This window comes from Oryctolagus cuniculus, chromosome 3 (assembly GCF_964237555.1).
Source record: "Oryctolagus cuniculus chromosome 3, mOryCun1.1, whole genome shotgun sequence".
Lineage (NCBI taxonomy): Eukaryota > Metazoa > Chordata > Mammalia > Lagomorpha > Leporidae > Oryctolagus > Oryctolagus cuniculus.
This window is the reverse complement of record NC_091434.1, coordinates 184,883,021-184,900,802: the sequence shown is the minus strand read 5'-3', so window position 1 is coordinate 184,900,802 and position 17,782 is coordinate 184,883,021. Positions and strand designations below refer to the sequence as shown.

At 56.6% G+C, this 17,782-nt stretch overlaps 1 protein-coding gene across 4 annotated transcripts in view; it reads right to left on the bottom strand.

Annotated features, from left to right (window-relative positions):
- ZC3HAV1 (zinc finger CCCH-type containing, antiviral 1) overlaps positions 1–17,782 on the bottom strand; it is a 57,952-nt gene that overhangs the window by 20,618 nt on the left and 19,552 nt on the right. Inside the window, exons 3-8 of one of the 4 annotated variants that reach the window (XM_070071438.1) lie at positions 15,743–16,028; positions 11,836–12,483; positions 10,994–11,095; positions 9,468–9,591; positions 7,644–7,836; positions 1,670–1,790 (exon numbers count right to left, since the gene is read on the bottom strand). In XM_070071438.1, the coding sequence (XP_069927539.1) occupies positions 1,670–1,790; positions 7,644–7,836; positions 9,468–9,591; positions 10,994–11,095; positions 11,836–12,483; positions 15,743–16,028 (1,474 nt within the window). The remainder of the gene's footprint in view (positions 1–1,669; positions 1,791–7,643; positions 7,837–9,467; positions 9,592–10,993; positions 11,096–11,835; positions 12,484–15,742; positions 16,029–17,782) is intronic. The other 3 variants (XM_070071439.1, XM_070071440.1, XM_070071441.1) reach the window with 3 other exon arrangements.

The following is a 17,782-nucleotide window of genomic DNA, read 5'->3' as shown; positions in this document are numbered from 1 at the left end:
TGAGTGTGTGTGTCTGAGGGCGTGTGTGAGTGTATGTGTGTGTGTACTTATGCACACGTGTCTGCCTTTTGTATAAAGTATTTTTTTAAAGATTTTTCATTTATTTATTTGAGAGGCAGAGTTACAGATAGTGAGAGGGAGAGACAGAGAAAGGTCTTCCATCCGCTGGTTCACTCCCCAGATGGCCGCAACGGCCAGAGCTGGGCCGATCCGAAGCCAGGAGCCAGGTGCTTCCTCCTAGGCTCCCACACGGGTACAGGGGCCCAAGGACTTGGGCCATCTTCTACTGCTGTCCCAGGCCATAGCAGAGAGCTGGATTGGAAGAGGAGCAGCCGGGACTAGAACCGGCACCCATATGGGATGCCGGCACTGCAGGCGGAGGATTAACCTACTGCGCCACAGCGCCAGCCTCTGTCTAAAGTATTTTTAATAAAAATAGAGAAGACAGGAACCCTGTGACCTGCTCTGAGCGGGATTCTGGGAACAGCAGCTGTCGTCTCTCCACCACCCTGTTCAATCACCAAAGAAAAGATTTTTAAATTTAAGTCATCTTTAATTCTATCACCCAATGATACAGATTTCCTCTTTCTCCACTCCTCCCAGTCTTGGTCCACACGCTCGTTGCTGCAAGTATCACACACATTACATTTTTAAAAGCCTTTTGCATTTAAATGCACAAACAGAAAAGTCCTAGGTGCAAACCCGGGATTCTGCCTTTTTCATTTAACGACTTCAAACTGCGCAGGTTTGGGGGCCACAAGTTTTAGTGACTATGCCATGCGCCACTGGAACTTCATATCCCAATTTCTTCAGCCGCTGCCTTCCTGCACACAGGGAATCCCCTTGTGTGGGAGCACAGGAGGCTTCGCTAAAGACCTCCGTGCCTGCCACTTTCTGTTCTGGGAAACAGCGTCCTGGGAGAGACTGGGGGCACGAGAGGGTAAGCGTATTCTAGCATCTCCACCTGGACAAGCTCCTTCCAGAACGCTTGGTCTAACGGCCCTGGAAGCCCTGTTACTAGGCCCACGGCAAGAGGTCCAGGCGCCGCCTGGGGACTTGCACACTTCTCCCCAGGCCCCTGCGGCTCTGGGCCCCAAAGGACAAGGGTCTGCCGTGTGCTGGCAGCGTCCAGGGACGTGCGACCAACAGGGCATTTGCAAGCCTCGTCGACGCAGAACACAGCAGCTGGCCCGGTGGGAGCCAGCTGGAAGACCTGTCCATCGAGGTGCAAACAGCCAGGGAGGAATGCAAAGTGCTTTAGTCAAAGTGACGGACGGAGCCGTTGGCCTAAGACCAAGCCTAAAAGGAACCTCCAGATTCCCGAACTCTGCAGGTGCCCAAAAGCCCCAGGCCATGGCCTTGTAAAATTCAGCTGTAGCCTGGGACACTGCCCACCCAGAGCCAGAACTCGGCACGGCAGAGCCGGAAGCACACACACACACACACACACATACACACACCGCCGCCGGGTCTACTTAGTCCAATTCCTTGATGTTCCAGCTGAGGGACCTGGGCCAGAGAGGCCGCCTGCCCTTCCCGGCGTTGCACAGCGAGCGCCTGTCTGAGCCAGAGCTCCGGAACGGCCACTGGGCACCACTGCCTGGGCACCACTCCCTGGGCACGTGCAGTCTGCTCCCCTCCCGCGGGCACACCAAGCACCGACACTTACCTGGGAAACTGAGCTCATAGTTTCGAGAACCCGCCTGAAACTGCACAATCCCCCTCCGACAGGACTGAAACAAAGACTCCAGGTACGAAGAGTCGATATTCGAGCTTGGCTGGTTGTGGTTCTAATTAAAAAAAAATAATAATAACAACAGTAAAGACCCCAGTGTAGGCTTTCAGGAAATCTCACAGACACTTGGGGTCTGCTTAGCCCGCAGAGGGGCAGAAGGCCAGGGGGAGGGGTCGGCTTAGCCCACAGAGGGGCAGAGGGCTAGGGGGATCGGCTTAGCCCGCAGAGGGGCAGAGGGCTAGGGGGGGTCTGCTTATTAGCCCGCAGAGGGGCAGAGGGCCAGGGGGAGGGGTCGGCTTAGCCCGCAGAGGGGCAGAGGGCTAGGGGGGTCGGCTTAGCCCACAGAGGGGCAGAAGGCCAGGGGGAGGGGTCAGCTTAGCCCGCAGAGGGGCAGAGGGCTAGGGGGGTCGGCTTAGCCCACAGAGGGGCAGAGGGCTGGGGGGAGGGGTCAGCTTAGCCCGCAGAGGGGCAGAGGGCCAGGGGGAGGGGTCTGCTTAGCCTGCAGAGGGGCAGGGTCTGCTTAGCCCACAGAGGGGCAGAGGGCCGGGGGGGGGGGTCTGCTTAGCCTGCAGAGGGGCAGAGGGGATGGGGGCTCGGCTTAGACTGCAGAGGGCAGAAGGCTGGGGGGGTCTGCTTAGCCCACAGAGGGGCAGAGGGCTGGGGGGGGGGTCTGCTTAGCCTGCAGTGGGGCTTGGCTGGAGCAAGAGCTGTGTCCAAATACCCCCAGCGTGACTGGGACCCGGCCTGCCACGTTTGACAAGGGGTGGAAGAGCCTTCTCAACCCACAGCACCCAACCATCCCGTCATCCCGTGAAGACACCCATGGCCACCACTTCAGACGCAGCACCCATCAGGAGGATGAACCACGTGCTTCCCCGGGCCCAGACAGCAGCTCCGGGAGGCAGCGCCTGTGGGCCAGGGCGGCACGGCGCCCCCGTCCCTGCGGCTGACGGACGGTACTCGCCGGCTGCCTGCCGCTCCTGGCTTAACAGCCCAGAGCCCTTCTCCTGAGCATCTCGGCGGTGCTGTGCGAGCGCAGATGTCGACTCAGAGCAAACGGGAGAGGGGCCTGGCCTCTGCCTTTCACACAGCTCCCAGGTGCTGCTGGCCTAGGGACGACTGACCACTGTTTACTAGAACGTTCTGCAGTGGTGGGACCATTCTCTGTACACCCCTATATGGCAGCGTGGGGCTGGCGCTGTGGCGGAGCGGGTGAAGCCACCGCCTGCAGTGCCGGCATCCCACATGGGCGCTGGGCCACTTCCATCCAGCTCTCTGCTATGGCCTGGGAAAGCAGCAGCAGGCGGCCCAAGTGTTTGGGCCCCTGCACCCACATGGGAGGCCCGGAAGAGGCTCCTGGCTCCTGGCCTCGGATTGACCCAGCTCCGGCCGTCGCAGCTATTGGGTAGTGGAAGATGGAAGATGTTTCTCTCCATCTCTCCCTTTCTCTGTCTGTGACTCTGCCTCTGAAGTAAATAAATAAAATCCTTAAAAAAAAGTTTGCCTGTACCCTTTTAGGATTTTTCAGCTGGGTTGGAGAATTACACCGAGGAAAACAAACCGAACACAGTTATTCAATACAAGCTTACACGGCTTACACGGCACGGGCGCCTTCACAAGACAGCAAAGATCCAAAGATGCTATTGGAACCGAACCCTTACTTACTGAATTAGACAACTGAGAAAATGTCACGGCAGAGGGGCTGCTCTGCGGTGGGGACATGGGTGGAGAAACGGCTGGGACAAGGCTGAGTCCAGCTAGGTCTGTACAGATACCCCTCAGCCCGGCGCTGTCCTGGAAGAACAGAACATCGCTTCCCTTCCGTTACAGGGAGGACGTGTCCCGTGGCAGTCCACTGGCTTTCAAGGAGCACAAGACCACAGTGACCGCCTTGCACCTGCTGTTTTCCAACCACCTTCAACTCAAAATGGTCACGTGCCAGACTGGCGCATTTTCTCTCCCACCTGTGGCCACATGTGGCCGTTCTTCAGCCATGAAACCGAACACTTAATAAAGTGTAAGTAATGTTCTAAATTAAAGAGCCTCCTGGCGGGCGACTGTCCTGCTGCACAGCACAGGGCCGCCAGGCCAGCGTCTGGGCGTCTTGGTTCCGCCCTTGCCTCCTCGGGTCTTGCTGAACACTGTACAGGTGGCGCCATCTCCAAGGGACACGTCCCCGTAGGCTCAGCCCACATCAAAGATGAGCCCGAGCGGCTCCGTCAAGGGCACTACAGCACTCACAACATCGGTGCACGCCGCTGCCATGGCCCGCAGCCGGCAGGAGGTCACGCAGCCAACTGACCGCGAGGCTCTGTCCAGAGACAACTGTCCAAGTCCGGAAGCGTTCCTCTCTTACGTCTACGTGACCTCTGGGTCAGTTATCAGATGTTTCTTGCATAGGAGTATATTTTTATGTTTTTGAAATTTTTATTTATTGATTTATCTATTCAAGAGAAAAAGACTGAAGGAAACAGACGACAGAGCTCTCACCCACTGGCTCACTGCCAAGTGCCCACAGCAGCCAGGTATGTGCCAGGCCAAAGACAGGAGGAAGCACCCCAATCCAGGTCTCCCGCACCAGTGGTCGCGACTCACCCACCCACGCCCGGCTGAGCCGGCCCTCAGGCCGTGCAGTGCAAGTCAGCATGGGCAGGGGAGCCGACACTCCCATCATTCCTGATGGGGTGTGGGTGTCCTAACGTGTCCGGACCGCCAGACCGGATGCCTGCCCTGCACAAGGACACCCGCAGCTGTTCCTGCTGTACCTTGGAAATCCCCAGCCAGTGCCACCTAAAGTGACGGTGGGGACAGCCTGTTTCATCAGGAGCGGCCAGCCTTACGGTAAACCACAGCACCTCAGTTCTGCAATGGGAACAATGGGCTGGCAGAGCCTTGAAGAGTGGGGACAATGGGCCGGCAGAGCCTTGAAGAGTGGGGACAATGGGATGACAGAGCTTTGAAGAGGGGACAACGGGCCGGCAGAGCCTTGAAGAGTGGGGACAACGGGCCGGCAGAGCCTTGAAGAGTGGGGACAATGGGCCGGCAGAGCCTTGAGTTATTTGCTCTCCTTGACTTGGATTTGTGTCTTGGCTGCAGTAACCAGGTCTCGGCTTTTGTCCTGCTCCTCAGTATCGCCTTGACCGTGGCTTTCCAGAGCCGTGGCTTGCCTTACTCTACACAGTTCCTCAGGCCATGAACTCCCACCATGCTTCACGCCAGAGTCACGGCTACAACGCTTAGCTGCGTGGGAACCAACATCGCCAGCGACCTGTCTGTGCAAGGCCAGCAACCGCTGGCCCCGCGCACACTCTGTCCTCCACCACTGCTCCCGCCTGCCCACGCCCCACCCGCTGCCCACCAGCCATGCTGCTACAAGCCCTCATTCACACAGCACGGCAGTGTCCACAGAAGGATACCCGTCTCCCAGGAAGCGACGTCAAACCGTGTGCACACACTCTGTTGGCCAAAGTTCCTTCTGAAGAAGACCCTAACTCTCAGCTGCCCAACTCTTACTGAAATGTCAGCCACAGCAGACAGAAGCGGCAGGGGTGGGGACACCTGGCCCGTGGCCAGTGAGGCCTGTGACATCATGTGGTTGGCCCCACCAAGGCAACCACAGCAAATTCAATCAATCCACAGCAGGCTGGTTTCTGGCTGATCATTCTGTACGGCCCGCGAAGGACGCCACAAGTATCCAAACGGCCCTTGGCAGACGAAAGGCTCCCACCCCTGTCTAGGCCCTTGTGTCCACTCTCTTCTGTACATATCCCGACCTGCACGAGCTCAAGGCAGGCGGCCAGGAGCCACACACTTGGGCGGCAGTGCCTGGCCCCCTGAGAGAAAGCAGGCACTCACAGTGTCAGGTTCAGATCTCCTGGAACCACCTTCATTCGCCTTGGACAGCCCACGGGAACACTGAACCCAGGTCCTGAACTTTTTCTTTTCAACGACACAAAAGCCTACTCGGAACGGGCTTACATCATCGAGACACAGAACAAGGTACAGAACAAACTGTGTCACAGATTAAATGAATATAGCATCGTGTTTACAGATAGCCAAATTCTAAATACCTTGCAATTCTTTTTAAAGATTTATGTATTTATTTGAAAGGCAGAGTTACAGAGTGGCAGAGGCAGAGAGAGAAAGAGAGGTCTTCCATCCGTTAGTTCACTCCCCAGATGGTTGAAATGGCCGGAGCTGGGCCAATCCGAACCCAGGAGCCAGGAGCTTCTTCCAGGTCTTCCACACGGGTGCAGGGGCCCACGGGTTTGGGCAACCTTCTGCTTTCCCAGGCCACAGCACAGAGCTGGATCAGAAGTGGAGCAGCCGGGACCCAAACCAGTGCCCATGTGGGATGCCGGCACCGCAGGTGGGGGCCCCACCCACCAAGCCCCAGCACCGGCCCCAGCACCTTGCATTTACTGCAGACTGAACGTGCCAGGCAGCAGCTTTGTGTTAGAGACCCACTGAGATCTGTTGCTGTTTTACTAGGGAACACGAGCGGCAGAACTTGCCCAAGTCTGAATCTGAGTGTCCGGTCCCCACTGGGAGTTTTTTGCCCCCCCTAGGGCCCTAATCTCACTGTAATGGGAATGTCCTCCAACCCCTATCTTAGTGCCCGCTGTGCATTTGACATAGAAACCATGGAAACCATAGAAAATAGGCACAGCCCCCACGGCGGCAGCGGCGGAGTTGGGGGTGGCCTCAGGCCTGCAGACACCCGCGCCCTGTGCCCCTTCGTCCTGGCGGCTCGGCCACACTCCGCGGAAGAGTCAGGAGACCATGTGCGGCTGCAGCAGTGACTCTGGCATTGAGACCTCCTATCACCCCCGAGGGCCCACAGGCTGCCCGGGACCCCCAGCAGCCCTCCCGCCCACAACTCAGCCTTTGGCTTCAGTTCCCGTCTCTTTCCCTCCCCCGGCCCACCCTGAATGAAGGAAGGAAGAAGGGGCCACTGTCCCCATCCCCCCAGCCCCTCTGCGGGCCAGCCTCACCTAGCTCCAGTCCTAAAGGCTGTAGGAACCCAAACCCCCACTGCATCCTATGGCCATCTGCACCGGAAGTGGCTCTGCTGCTTCGGCCAATTCAGTGTCCTGGTGCCCTGAGCAGTCTCACCATCTGTGTCCGTCCTCTGGCTTCTCACCCTCGCCCTCTCTTCTGGCTCCAAGCACTCGCCTCTTACCTCTACGTAGTAACTCACACAACACTAGCCAACGTTCAAGGCTCATTCATTTCTTAAAACTATTATTTTAGTTGTTTAAAATGGAGGGAGGGAGAGAAAGAGGCATCTCCTGTCCACTGGTTCGCTCCCCTGAAACAGCTAAGGCTGGGTCAGGCTAGCCAGGAGTTGGCAGCTCACTCTGGGTCTCCCACGAGTGGGTGACAGGGGCCCAAGTACTTGAGCCAACACTGCTTTCTCGCAGGGTGCACATCAGCAGGAAGCAGGGGTCAGCAGCAGAGCTGGGGCTCCGCCCTCTGATGTGGGACGTGGTATCCTAAACGCTGTGCCAAGTGCCCACTCCTGACCCATTCTTAGTGAGAAGGAGGGCAAGGCTGGGGCTGTGGGGTGGAAAGTTGAGCCTACAACAATGGCATCCCACACGGGCCCCTGAGCCCCAGCTCCACCTCCGATCCAGCTCCCTGCTGATGCTGCCTGGGAAAGCAGCGGAGGATGGGCCAAGTGCTGGGGCCCTGCACCCACGCGGGAGACCTGCAGGAAGCTCCTGGCTCCTGGCTTTGCAGCCATTTGGGGAGTGAACCAGTGGGTGGACAATCTCTCTCTCTCCCTCTCACCTGCGCTAATTCCTCTAGCACATCCCTTCTCCAGAGGTGAACATGCACGCGTCAGTCATTGTACAAATGGCTTGCTCTTCTTCTACACCGCTGAGTTTAGGGGAGACCCACTCACAGTGAGGGGGGAGCGCACCTCTTCTCCATACGGGATCCACCTGTCCGATTCGCTTCTCCAGTACCAGATCCACTGGGTGGTGAAGACAGAACTGTCTGGATCGGTCACAGACGAGGGAGTGCTGACCCGGCGCATGGGATTACAATTGCAAGTCATTTTCTGGAAGTTGATTTTGTCACTTCCTATGGAAATGCTGAGCGAGAGAAGCACAAAGTTAAAACGCCGCCCTGCCCTCCGTCTTCCACCTGCTGCCTTCCCTGGCAAGGACACAGAACTGAAGTCTGAGGGCTGAATGACCCGTAAGTTTCTTGAGAGGGATCCTACAGATAAAGGAAAAGCTGCAAGACCGAGAGCGGACACAAGCTGCCTACGCACACATCTCATAGTGTCACAAACTACATCTCCTTCCAAAAATCCCCAAATAAAACTGTGTCCACTGAAGAGCAGGTTGGCTCCATGCTGGAAAGCGAGTTAGAAACTTGCAGGTCATTGCCCAATTGCTTACTAGATTGAGACAGTTACTCGGGCACAGTCCAAGACCCTCTGAGGCAGTTCTCAAGGTCAAAGCTATTTTGCTGATAACAGTGAGACATGATTTCCCTTTCACGCACACGGGGAGTTTCCAGAGGGCTACGTGCTATATGATTTCACAAGGGCTGGAATCAAGACGCAGATGTCAGAAGCCAGACATTAAAGAGATTTGCAAAAGTATAAAACAGTGTTACTCTTCCCAGTAATTGTTTTATTTTAGAAAACAATTATACTTATCCACATATGGCTGTATGTGCATAACTGTATATATTGCATGGTTACACAGAAACGCTATTTATGTTAACAGGTGAGGAGCTGACTGCCCCCTTGAAATGCATCCGTATTTAATTTTTCTCTGTTTTAATTCCGATGTGGTGAACACCGCTAGCTAGTACCAACACTAACAGCAACTCTTGCATTCTTTAACACACTTGATTCTGAGTGTACAAGGTGCAGAACTGCCTCCCCGGGTACATGTGGCAGCACACTGCCGAAGCCGGCATCTCACAGCTGGAGGCGAAGGGAAGGGGCAGTGCTTACTGGAATCTGGGACAGAGGCCAGCGACACTGCTAACAGGCCTCACAACAAGTATCGGGCCCCAAACCTCAGCAGTGCCGAGGGCTGACTTACAACGCAGCTTTCTGCAAACAAGAAACCAGCTGATGTCACCCTCTAGTGGCAGCACGCAGCAACAGAGAACCGTCGCCAAGAACTGACCACAGTTGCCTATGCTGAAAGATGTCCCAAAGACAGCAGTCGTCAGGCTGGGCCGCGTCACCCGCGCCGGCTCCGACAGAAGCAGAGCTGTGGGACAGCCCCTGGATACCTCCAGCATGGAAGGTGCGAAGGGCTAGCGTGTGCAGCCGCCCAGAGCATGGGCTAAAACCACGACGCTAAGCCAGAGTCCGTTTACCCTGAATCAGAGCTTCTGATGGCCCAGCTGTGAGCTGCCGCGGCCGTAATACAACCTCCGCCGTGTGCTGTTTCTGCGGGACAGGATGAGAGAGAGCAGCTCCACGGAGCACGTTGTCACTGTCTCTTCACTGAGCTACAAGTGCTTCCAGCACCCCAGTATTAGCCAGGCTTGCTACAACTTCAAACCAACCCAGCTTGGATTGCTTTTTCATTAATGATCTACCTCAGCAGGCATCTGCCACTTGGATTAAGAGTCATCTCAAGCCTGAGTGAATCCCAAAGGCCACGCGTGTTTCCTTTTTGTCCAGTACCTAGCACTGTGTTTTCCTTTGATGATGTCGTGGATCTCACAAGCCAGAGCACAGCCACCAACTTACATCTGGTTTTTGGGGTCGCAATAGGCCTCCTCGATCTTCTCCATGTCCTGGAAGTCCACCCAGTTGTTTAGAATCAACACCTGCCACCGGTAAGGCAGGTGGAAGTGGACCCGGTTGCAGCTGCCTACGGGGACAGAGAGGTAGCGGGAAGGCCTGTTCAGCCAAGGTCCGAACAATCCACGCCGGCTCCCTGCTGACCGCCCCAGCGAGGCCTGCCTCTCCCGCCCTGCCAGGCTCCCCCACAGCCCCTTGCTCACGCTGGCTCCTGCTGCACTGCCCATGTTCACACACCGGGCTCCTTTACTCCCCACGAGCACTCGTCAGGAAACAGCTCCCTGACACCCACGTCCTCCTACTCACATGAACATTTCCATCTCATTTCATTCAACCGGAAGTTTGCAGTCACCGTCCGCGAGCTCCCAGCTACCGTAACGTACGGAAGACGCTCGCAGGATACGGACGCACACTACGACTGCTTCCATTTCCCAGCAACTTTCCGAAATACCCTTGTGCAGATCAGGGCAAAACGCCGTCTGTCCAGCACAGGCACCTGCCTTACTTCCTGGAGACCTGGCCCACTTCATCCCTTCCAGGATGATCCCCTCAACCCATCTCACCCCACTCTGATATGACGTGCCTTTTGGTATTCCAACAGCCAGGACCCAAAACCCAGTTTGGGCTTGCTTATTTCTATACCTACTTATTTTATACAGTTTCTCAGTTGTAGATCTTTTGAGAACACAAGGTTACCTCACTGTTTAGCTTATATCCCCCATGCAAAACTGGCTTGTGCTGGACATGCAGAAGGCCATTGGGTGAACACTTGCTGAATGGACAGTGAATGTTTTAAGTCCACAGTACAGCAACACAGCAAATAGAGGTTGTTCAAGTTGCCACTGTTATGCTTAAAGCATTTTGCAAGTTCCAAAAACATGTGACTTTTTAAAAATGTTATTTACTTATTTGAGGGGCAGTCAGACAAACTGATAGAGAGACACACAGAGAGCGCCATCCCCAAATGCCCACAACAGCCACAGCTGGACCAGGCAGGAAGGCAAGAATCCAATCCAGGTCTCCCACGAGTGGCAGGGGCCCAGGTTCTTGGGCCATCACCTGCTGGCTTCCAGGGCATGCACCCGCAGGAAGCTGGAATCAGCAGTGGCGCCAGGACCTGAACCCAGGCACTCTGATAGGGGATACGGGTGCCCCAAACCACGTCCTAACTTCTGCAGCAAATACTCCCCCCAACACCCCGCGTGGTGACATCAAAACAAAAAGAGCAGGGTTTAGATGCCACAAAAGCCACGTGCAGAATCCTGAACCCTGGTGCGTTGCTGGTGGGGACAAACGATGGCACAGTCACTGTGGGAAGCGATTCCTCAAATCACGAACCCTGAGTCACCACAGAACCACAGGACCCAGCCAGGAGAGCGAGCAGGGTCCAGAGGACACAGCGCACCCTCATGTCCAGGGCACCGCTCACAGTGGCCAGAGTGGAGAGCTACGGGCGCCCTGTGGTCACGCACCGTCCCGCTGACAACCGCCGTACAGGTGGGCGAGACAGATCTCCTCCGAGCCGTGGTCGTTCAGCCTGGGAGATGTGGCACTCGGGACAGCAGACACCGAGTCTGTAACACAAGACAGGCAGCTCACTGATACTCATGTTTAAAACAGAAATCAAGAACCCAGCCCCAGCCCCCCACAGGAAAGACTGAAACGGGGCCGTGTTCTGGAGGGGTGCTGGGACCTGTGTGTCACTCGGGAGAGCCCAGGCAGCCCGCCCGTCCGTGAAGTCAGACGGGGGCTCGAGGGTCACACCGGCCATGTGTGTTCTTGGACCCACTCCTAACCTCAGCACACGTGGCAGCCTGCCGGCCGGTCCTTCCCAGCCTTCATACCCGCTCTCCTCCCCGAGGCCACTCCTTAAACAAGCCCCTCTAACTCGAGTCCTTGAACAAGGCGACCCCGGCGGGCACAGTCGCTCTGCTGCAGAATCAAGACGCGGGGTGCCTTCACTGGGGTCCTGCTTGTGAGCTCACTGGCGAGTCTCAGAGTCGTGGACAGAGCTCTGATCACAGGTCCCAGTGGCTGAAGTTCTGTGGCCTGAAGAAGGTGGAGGAGGCGACAGAGGCACAGCGCCGACTTTGGGCAGGTGCAGTGGATCCCCCACTCGGGGCCAGGTGCCGGCTTCTCAGACTCTGACTCCTGGCACCTGTCTCATCTTTTTCCCCACTCACTGCCAAGTTTAGGCCCCAATCAGGGGCAGCAGCTTTATCTACATCAGTAGTTTCATCCTTAGTGCGCCTGAACCCATCTGGGGGGTGGGGGACAGGTGTATTAGCCCGAAATGTGCTTCCTCTGTATTTACCAGTCAGCGACGCCACTCCGGGGTCATCGCCACCCGTTCTTTGGCTTGTTCCTAGGGCTAGGGGATCCCCAAATGGCCCACCGGTTCCGGCTCCGTCAGTCGGATATGCGGCCCCTCCGTGAGCATTGTTAGAGAGAGAGGCCTGCGGGGAGCCTGCGGCCCCACTTCCGGCCCCGGCACCCTGGGGGTCCGAGACGCACGCACTCGCTGTGGCTCCAGCTTCAGAGGTTGGTGCAGAATCACTCCCTTTCCTGGTGCTTTCCTGGACGGAGGAGCTCTTCCGGCCGGAGTCTGTGCTGCTTGGAGGCCTGCGCGGGGCGCCGGCGGCACAGCCGTTCTCGGGGAGCCGCTGGCTTCCTCCCACCTTCATCGGTCCTCTGGGCTCAGTGGGCGTGGCCGAGCCCGAGGAAGGCAGAGGGCCAGCGCCAGTGCCCAGGCCTGAGAACCTGTGCGTGAGCTTGTCTACCGGCGCAGCCTCCGGGGAAGGCCCGAGGCCCGGGCCATCTGGACTGGATGTGCAGGACCTCGGAGAAGCCAAAGCAGACGAGAGGAATTCTCTGCTGCCATGAAAGGGTCGGTCTTTACTTGTGCTTCTGTCTCGAGGGGCGGCCGTTCGAGGGGTGGCCGGTCTGCGATGCGGGGGAGGAGCTAGAAAAGAAAACCAAAGGAAAATGAGAGTGAAGCCGAGTGAGCGCCTCCTCTTGGCGTTCCAGCTTTGCTGCCGTTGCACTCCTGTCCCAGGGCGAGAGTCGGAGCTGTTCTCTCCTGGGAATCAGATGGCGGCCCCGCGGCCCAGGCCTCTGGCGGGGGCCGCCCACTAGGCCCTGGTTCTGAATCAGCCTTCACTGGGGCTGTGGGCAGATGCACTAGGGCAATCAGAGGAAGCTCCGAAATGCCTCCAGGTTTTGCCCAGGCTGTGATACCTTGCGTCCGAACCAGCGGATGGAAGACCTCTCTCTCTGTCTCTCTAACTCTGCCTCTCAAATAAATAAATAAATCTCTCTCTTAAAAAAAAAAAAAAAAAAAGTAATGACCAACACTGGTGCTGTGGCGAAGTAGGCTGAGCCTCTGCCTGCAGTGCCAGCATCCCATATGGGCACCGGTTCAAGTCCTGGCTGCTCTGCTTCCGAGCCAGCTCTCTGCTGTGGCCTGGGAAGGCAGTGGAGGATGGCCCAAGTGCTTGGGCCCCTGCACCCACGTGGGAGACCTGGAAGAAGCTCCCGGCTCCTGGCTTCTGATTGGCCCAGCTCTGGCCATTGCAGCCATTTGGGGAGTGAACCAGCAAATGGAAGACCTTTCTTTCTGTCTATAATTCTACATTTCAAATAAATAAATAAAACATTTAAAATAAAACAAGACAGTGTTTAAAGAAATAGCAAAGAGGGGGCAGCACTGGGAGACCTGGGAAAGTTCCTGGCTCAGCTCCAGCCGTTGTGGCCCCTGGCAAAGTGAACCAGTGGCTGGAAGACCTCTCTCTCGGGCTGCCTCTGCCTCTCTGTAACTCTGCCTTTCAAATAAGTAGACAAATGTAAAAAGAACTAGCAATGAAGACCGTGAGTTAAGCTGTGTCCAGTTTTGCATTTCTAACTTTCTGTATGACTTCTACTGTGGCTGTGTAGAATGGCCTTGTCCTGAGGAGATGCATGGGAATAAATGCGGTGCGAACTTTCATGAGTGTGTTAACCACCAAGGTCTGGCGCAGCCGTAAGGATGTCACATGGGTCGCCTCCTGGGAACACGTGGTTGCAAGTCCTGGCCTCACTCTCCCGTGCAGCTTCCTGCTAGCGTGCACACTGGGATGGCCCCAGTACCTGAGTCCCTGCCACTCCCGTGGGAGACTCAGACTGGGCACCAGGCTCCTGGCCTTGGCCTGACCGACCCCGGCTATTGCAGCGTTTGGACGGTGAACCAGCAGGAAGGTATTTCCCTCTCTCCGTCTCCCTCTGTTTTCCAAACAAAATTTTTCGAAAAAGTTTTAAACATTTTAAACGGCTTAACCACAAAAAATGTTTTATGTGTCGATGAGTATCTGAAATTTAAGTCTATAGGGAAAGAGGTAAAGCAATCAGGACAAATTTTAACAGTTGAATCTAACTTTCAAGTTTCTTTCCTTTTAAAAAAAGTTTTATCAGCTTTTCAAGGAATGATGAGCATTTCTTAATCTGGGAGAAACGAGGCAAGCACAAAAACTGAATTACAAGATCACACATGTACTGGGGCTGACGCTGTGGCGTCCATGCCCTGGCCTGCAGCGCCGGCATCCCATATGGGCACCAGTTCAAGTCCCGGCTGCTCCACTGCTGACCCAGCTCTCTGCTGTGGCCTGGGAAAGCAGTGGACAGTGACCCAAGTCCTTGGGCCCCTGCACCCACGTGGGAGACCTGGAAGAAACTCCTGGCTCCTGGCTTCAGATTGGCGCAGCTCTGGCCGTTTTTGCAGCCAATTGGGGAGTGAACCAGTGGATGGAAGACCTCTCTCTCTCTCTCTGCATCTCCTTCTCTCTCTGTAACCCTGACATTCAAATAAATAAATGAAAATCTTTTAAAAAAAACACACACACATGTACTTTGCATGTAGTAGTATGTGCACACAGACAAGTTCTAGAAGTACAAAGTCTCACATGTACTTTGCGTGCAATGTGTGTACACAGAAAAGTTATAAAATTACAAACTTTCACATGTACTTTGCATGTAGTGGTATGTGCACACAGACAAGTTCTAGAATGACAAAGTCTCACGTGTACTTTACATGTGGTTGTGCACACAGAAAATTCCAGAAGGGCAAGTGAAGGAGGCTCTGTGCAGGACGGGTGACTGCGGCGGGTGTCTCTCCCTGCACAGAGAGGGTGCCGAGAGAGGAGGCACGTACCTCTGTCTCCCTGCACAGAGAGGGTGCCGAGAGAGGAAGCGCGTACCTCTGTCTCCCTGCACAGAGAGGGTGCCGAGAGAGGAAGCGCGTACCTCTGTCTCCCTGCACAGAGGAGGGTGCTGAGAGGAGGCGTGTACTTCTGTCTCCCTGCACAGAGGAGGGTGCTGAGAGGAGGCGTGTACTTCTGTCTCCCTGCACAGAGAGGGTGCCGAGAGAGGAAGCGCGTACCTCTGTCTCCCTGCACAGAGAGGGTGATGAGAGAGGAGGCACGTACCTCTGTCTCCCTGCACAGAGAGGGTGCCAAGAGAGGAAGCGTGTACCTCTGTCTCCCTGCACAGAGAGGGTGCCAAGAGAGGAAGCGTGTACCTCTGTCTCCCTGCACAGAGAGAGTGCCGAGAGAGGAGGCACGTACCTCTGTCTCCCTGCACAGAGGAGGGTGCTGAGAGGAGGCGTGTACTTCTGTCTCCCTGCACAGAGGAGGGTGCTGAGAGGAGGCGCGTACCTCTGTCTCCCTGCACAGAGGAGGGTGCTGAGAGAGGAGGCACGTACCTCTGTCTCCCTGCACAGAGGAGGGTGCTGAGAGGAAGCGCGCACCTCTGTCTCCCTGCACAGAGAGGGTGCTGAGAGAGGAGGCGTGTACTTCTGTCTCCCTGCACAGAGGAGGGTGCTGAGAGAGGAGGCACGTACCTCTGTCTCCCTGCACAGAGGAGGGTGCTGAGAGGAAGCGCGCACCTCTGTCTCCCTGCACAGAGAGGGTGCCGAGAGAGGAAGCGCGTACCTCTGTCTCCCTGCACAGAGAGGGTGCCGAGAGAGGAGGCACGTACCTCTGTCTCCCTGCACAGAGGAGGGTGCTGAGAGGAAGCGCGCACCTCTGTCTCCCTGCACGGAGGAGGGTGCTGAGAGGAAGCGCGCACCTCTGTCTCCCTGCACGGAGGAGGGTGCTGAGAGGAAGCGCGCACCTCTGTCTCCCTGCACAGAGGAGGGAGCCGAGAGGAGGCGCGTACCTCTAGAGGAGGGTGCCGAGAGAGGAAGCCTGTACCTCTAGAGGAGGGAGCCGCGAGGAGGCGCGTACCTCTGGTGCCTGCGGCGTTGTTCTTGGCGTGCTTGCTGTTGCAGATGTCCTGGATGTTCTGCACGACGTTGGGGCTCAGCCCGTGCTCTCTCATGGCCGCCAGCACCTTTCTGTCCATCAGGTTGTGGGACCGGAGGCAGTTGAGGTAGCGACATTCCCCGCGGGTGAAGTGCTCACAGATGTGCAGCCTTTCACACAGGGGCTGGTGACTGCAGATCTGCTTGCGCCCCTCTCCTTTGTAAGTCTTGCAAATCTACAGAAAAGAGAGACCACCAGTGAGGACACCAGGCAGCAGGGACTCTCGGGAACAACACAGGTACCTCCCACAGCCCCGGGCGGCAGCTGGCCAGCTGCAAACAGGAGGCCAAGTGAGCCCTGCAGTCTTTGGAGGTCGCGTAGCCTTGCAAGCGCCTCACCTGCAACGGTTAGACCCAGGGCTGGGTCTCTGCTGGCAGCACGTGAAAGCCCTCTGCAGGTCAGCCACGGAGCCACAGCGGGCGGAAGCAGTGCCAGGCGACAGCACTGGAGGCGCTGGCTCCAAAGCCTGGGGCCTCCCCGGCAGCTGTGTGACCCCAGCGGCCCCGGTGACCTGCTCCCGGCCTCCACTTCCTCTGCCCTAGCAGGAGATACTTTTCTCTCTACCTAAACCGAGGCGTTCAGCAGACTAAATAGCACGTCCTGTGACTGCGCCTCCGGGATGCAGTGTTGAGGCAATGTCTGAACTACTGAAGGGGGAAGCCACTGTGATCACACACACACACACACACACACCTGCATTTCAAACGTGCCAAAGGTTGTATTTGTAAGTTGTTGCAATAGACCCTGAGCAAGCCAGATCAATACCTGCCCCAGGATTTGTCTAGAAGGCAAAGACACAGATTCCCACATAACTGACATAATTGCCACAGTGTCTGTTATGCACTCTCGACCCTAGACTATCGTTCTCAAAGTGTGGTCCCTGGACCAGGCAGCATCGGCATCACCCGGAAACGTGTTCAAAATGCAAATGCTGAGACCCTTCCCGCGTCCACCGTGCCAGACCACCGAAATCTGTGTGCTGGCAACCTGCCAGGTGATTCTGATGCAGTCTGAGGGCCAGGATCCCGGAGGCCCGGCAAAGCAGGACAACCACAGCCTCTCCAAGCCGCGCTGGTGAACCTTCCCGTCACCATGCTGGCGCTGCAGACACACTGTCCTGCGCTGATCAGGCCGGAACAAACGAAACCATTCCTTCCCAATGAGTGTATTTTATTCGTACCGGCCTACGCGCCAGGAGACACGTGTGCCTAATGCTTCCACGCTCTCACAGGGCAAGGCAAAGTGGGGAAAAGTGACTCTTTCAAGGAGCAGGGAGTACGTTTTTTTTTTTAAGGTTTTGTTTTATTTACTTGAAAGAGTTACAGAGAGAAGTAGAGACAGAGACAGAGTCTTCCATCTGCTGGTTCGCTCCCCAAATGGCCGTGACAGTGGAACTGAGCCGATCTGAAGCCTGCAGCCAGGAGCTTCCTCCGGGTCTCCCACACAGATGCAGGGGCCAGAGGACCTGTGCCATCCTCCACTGCTCTCTCAGGCACACTAGTAGGGAGCTGGACTGGAAGTGGAGCAGCCGGGGCTTGAACCGGCACTCACAAGGGATGCTGGCACTGCAGGCTGGGCTTTAACCTGCTGTGCCACACCGCCGGCCCCAGGGAGTACATCTTGTCCACCACGGCCACCAGTACTGCACACAGGGCCTGGTAACCGCGACAGGTGGCCAAAGGCAGCTCCTGGCCATGACCCTGGGGCCTGAGCTCCCGTCAGCGGAACAGGGCCCTCGAGTCCACAGCCCCCCTGGGACCCTTCAGCAGTAGCACCTCGTCGCCAGCTTCTCCCAACAGAACTGCCGCCCGCCGGCCCTGCAGGGCCCGGACGGGGACATGGGGGCTTGGGAGAAGGGAGCAGAGACCGGCCCCAGACTGGCTTCCTCAGGCGAAGGGTGGGCCCCAGGCCGACACTCATCGTCACCCT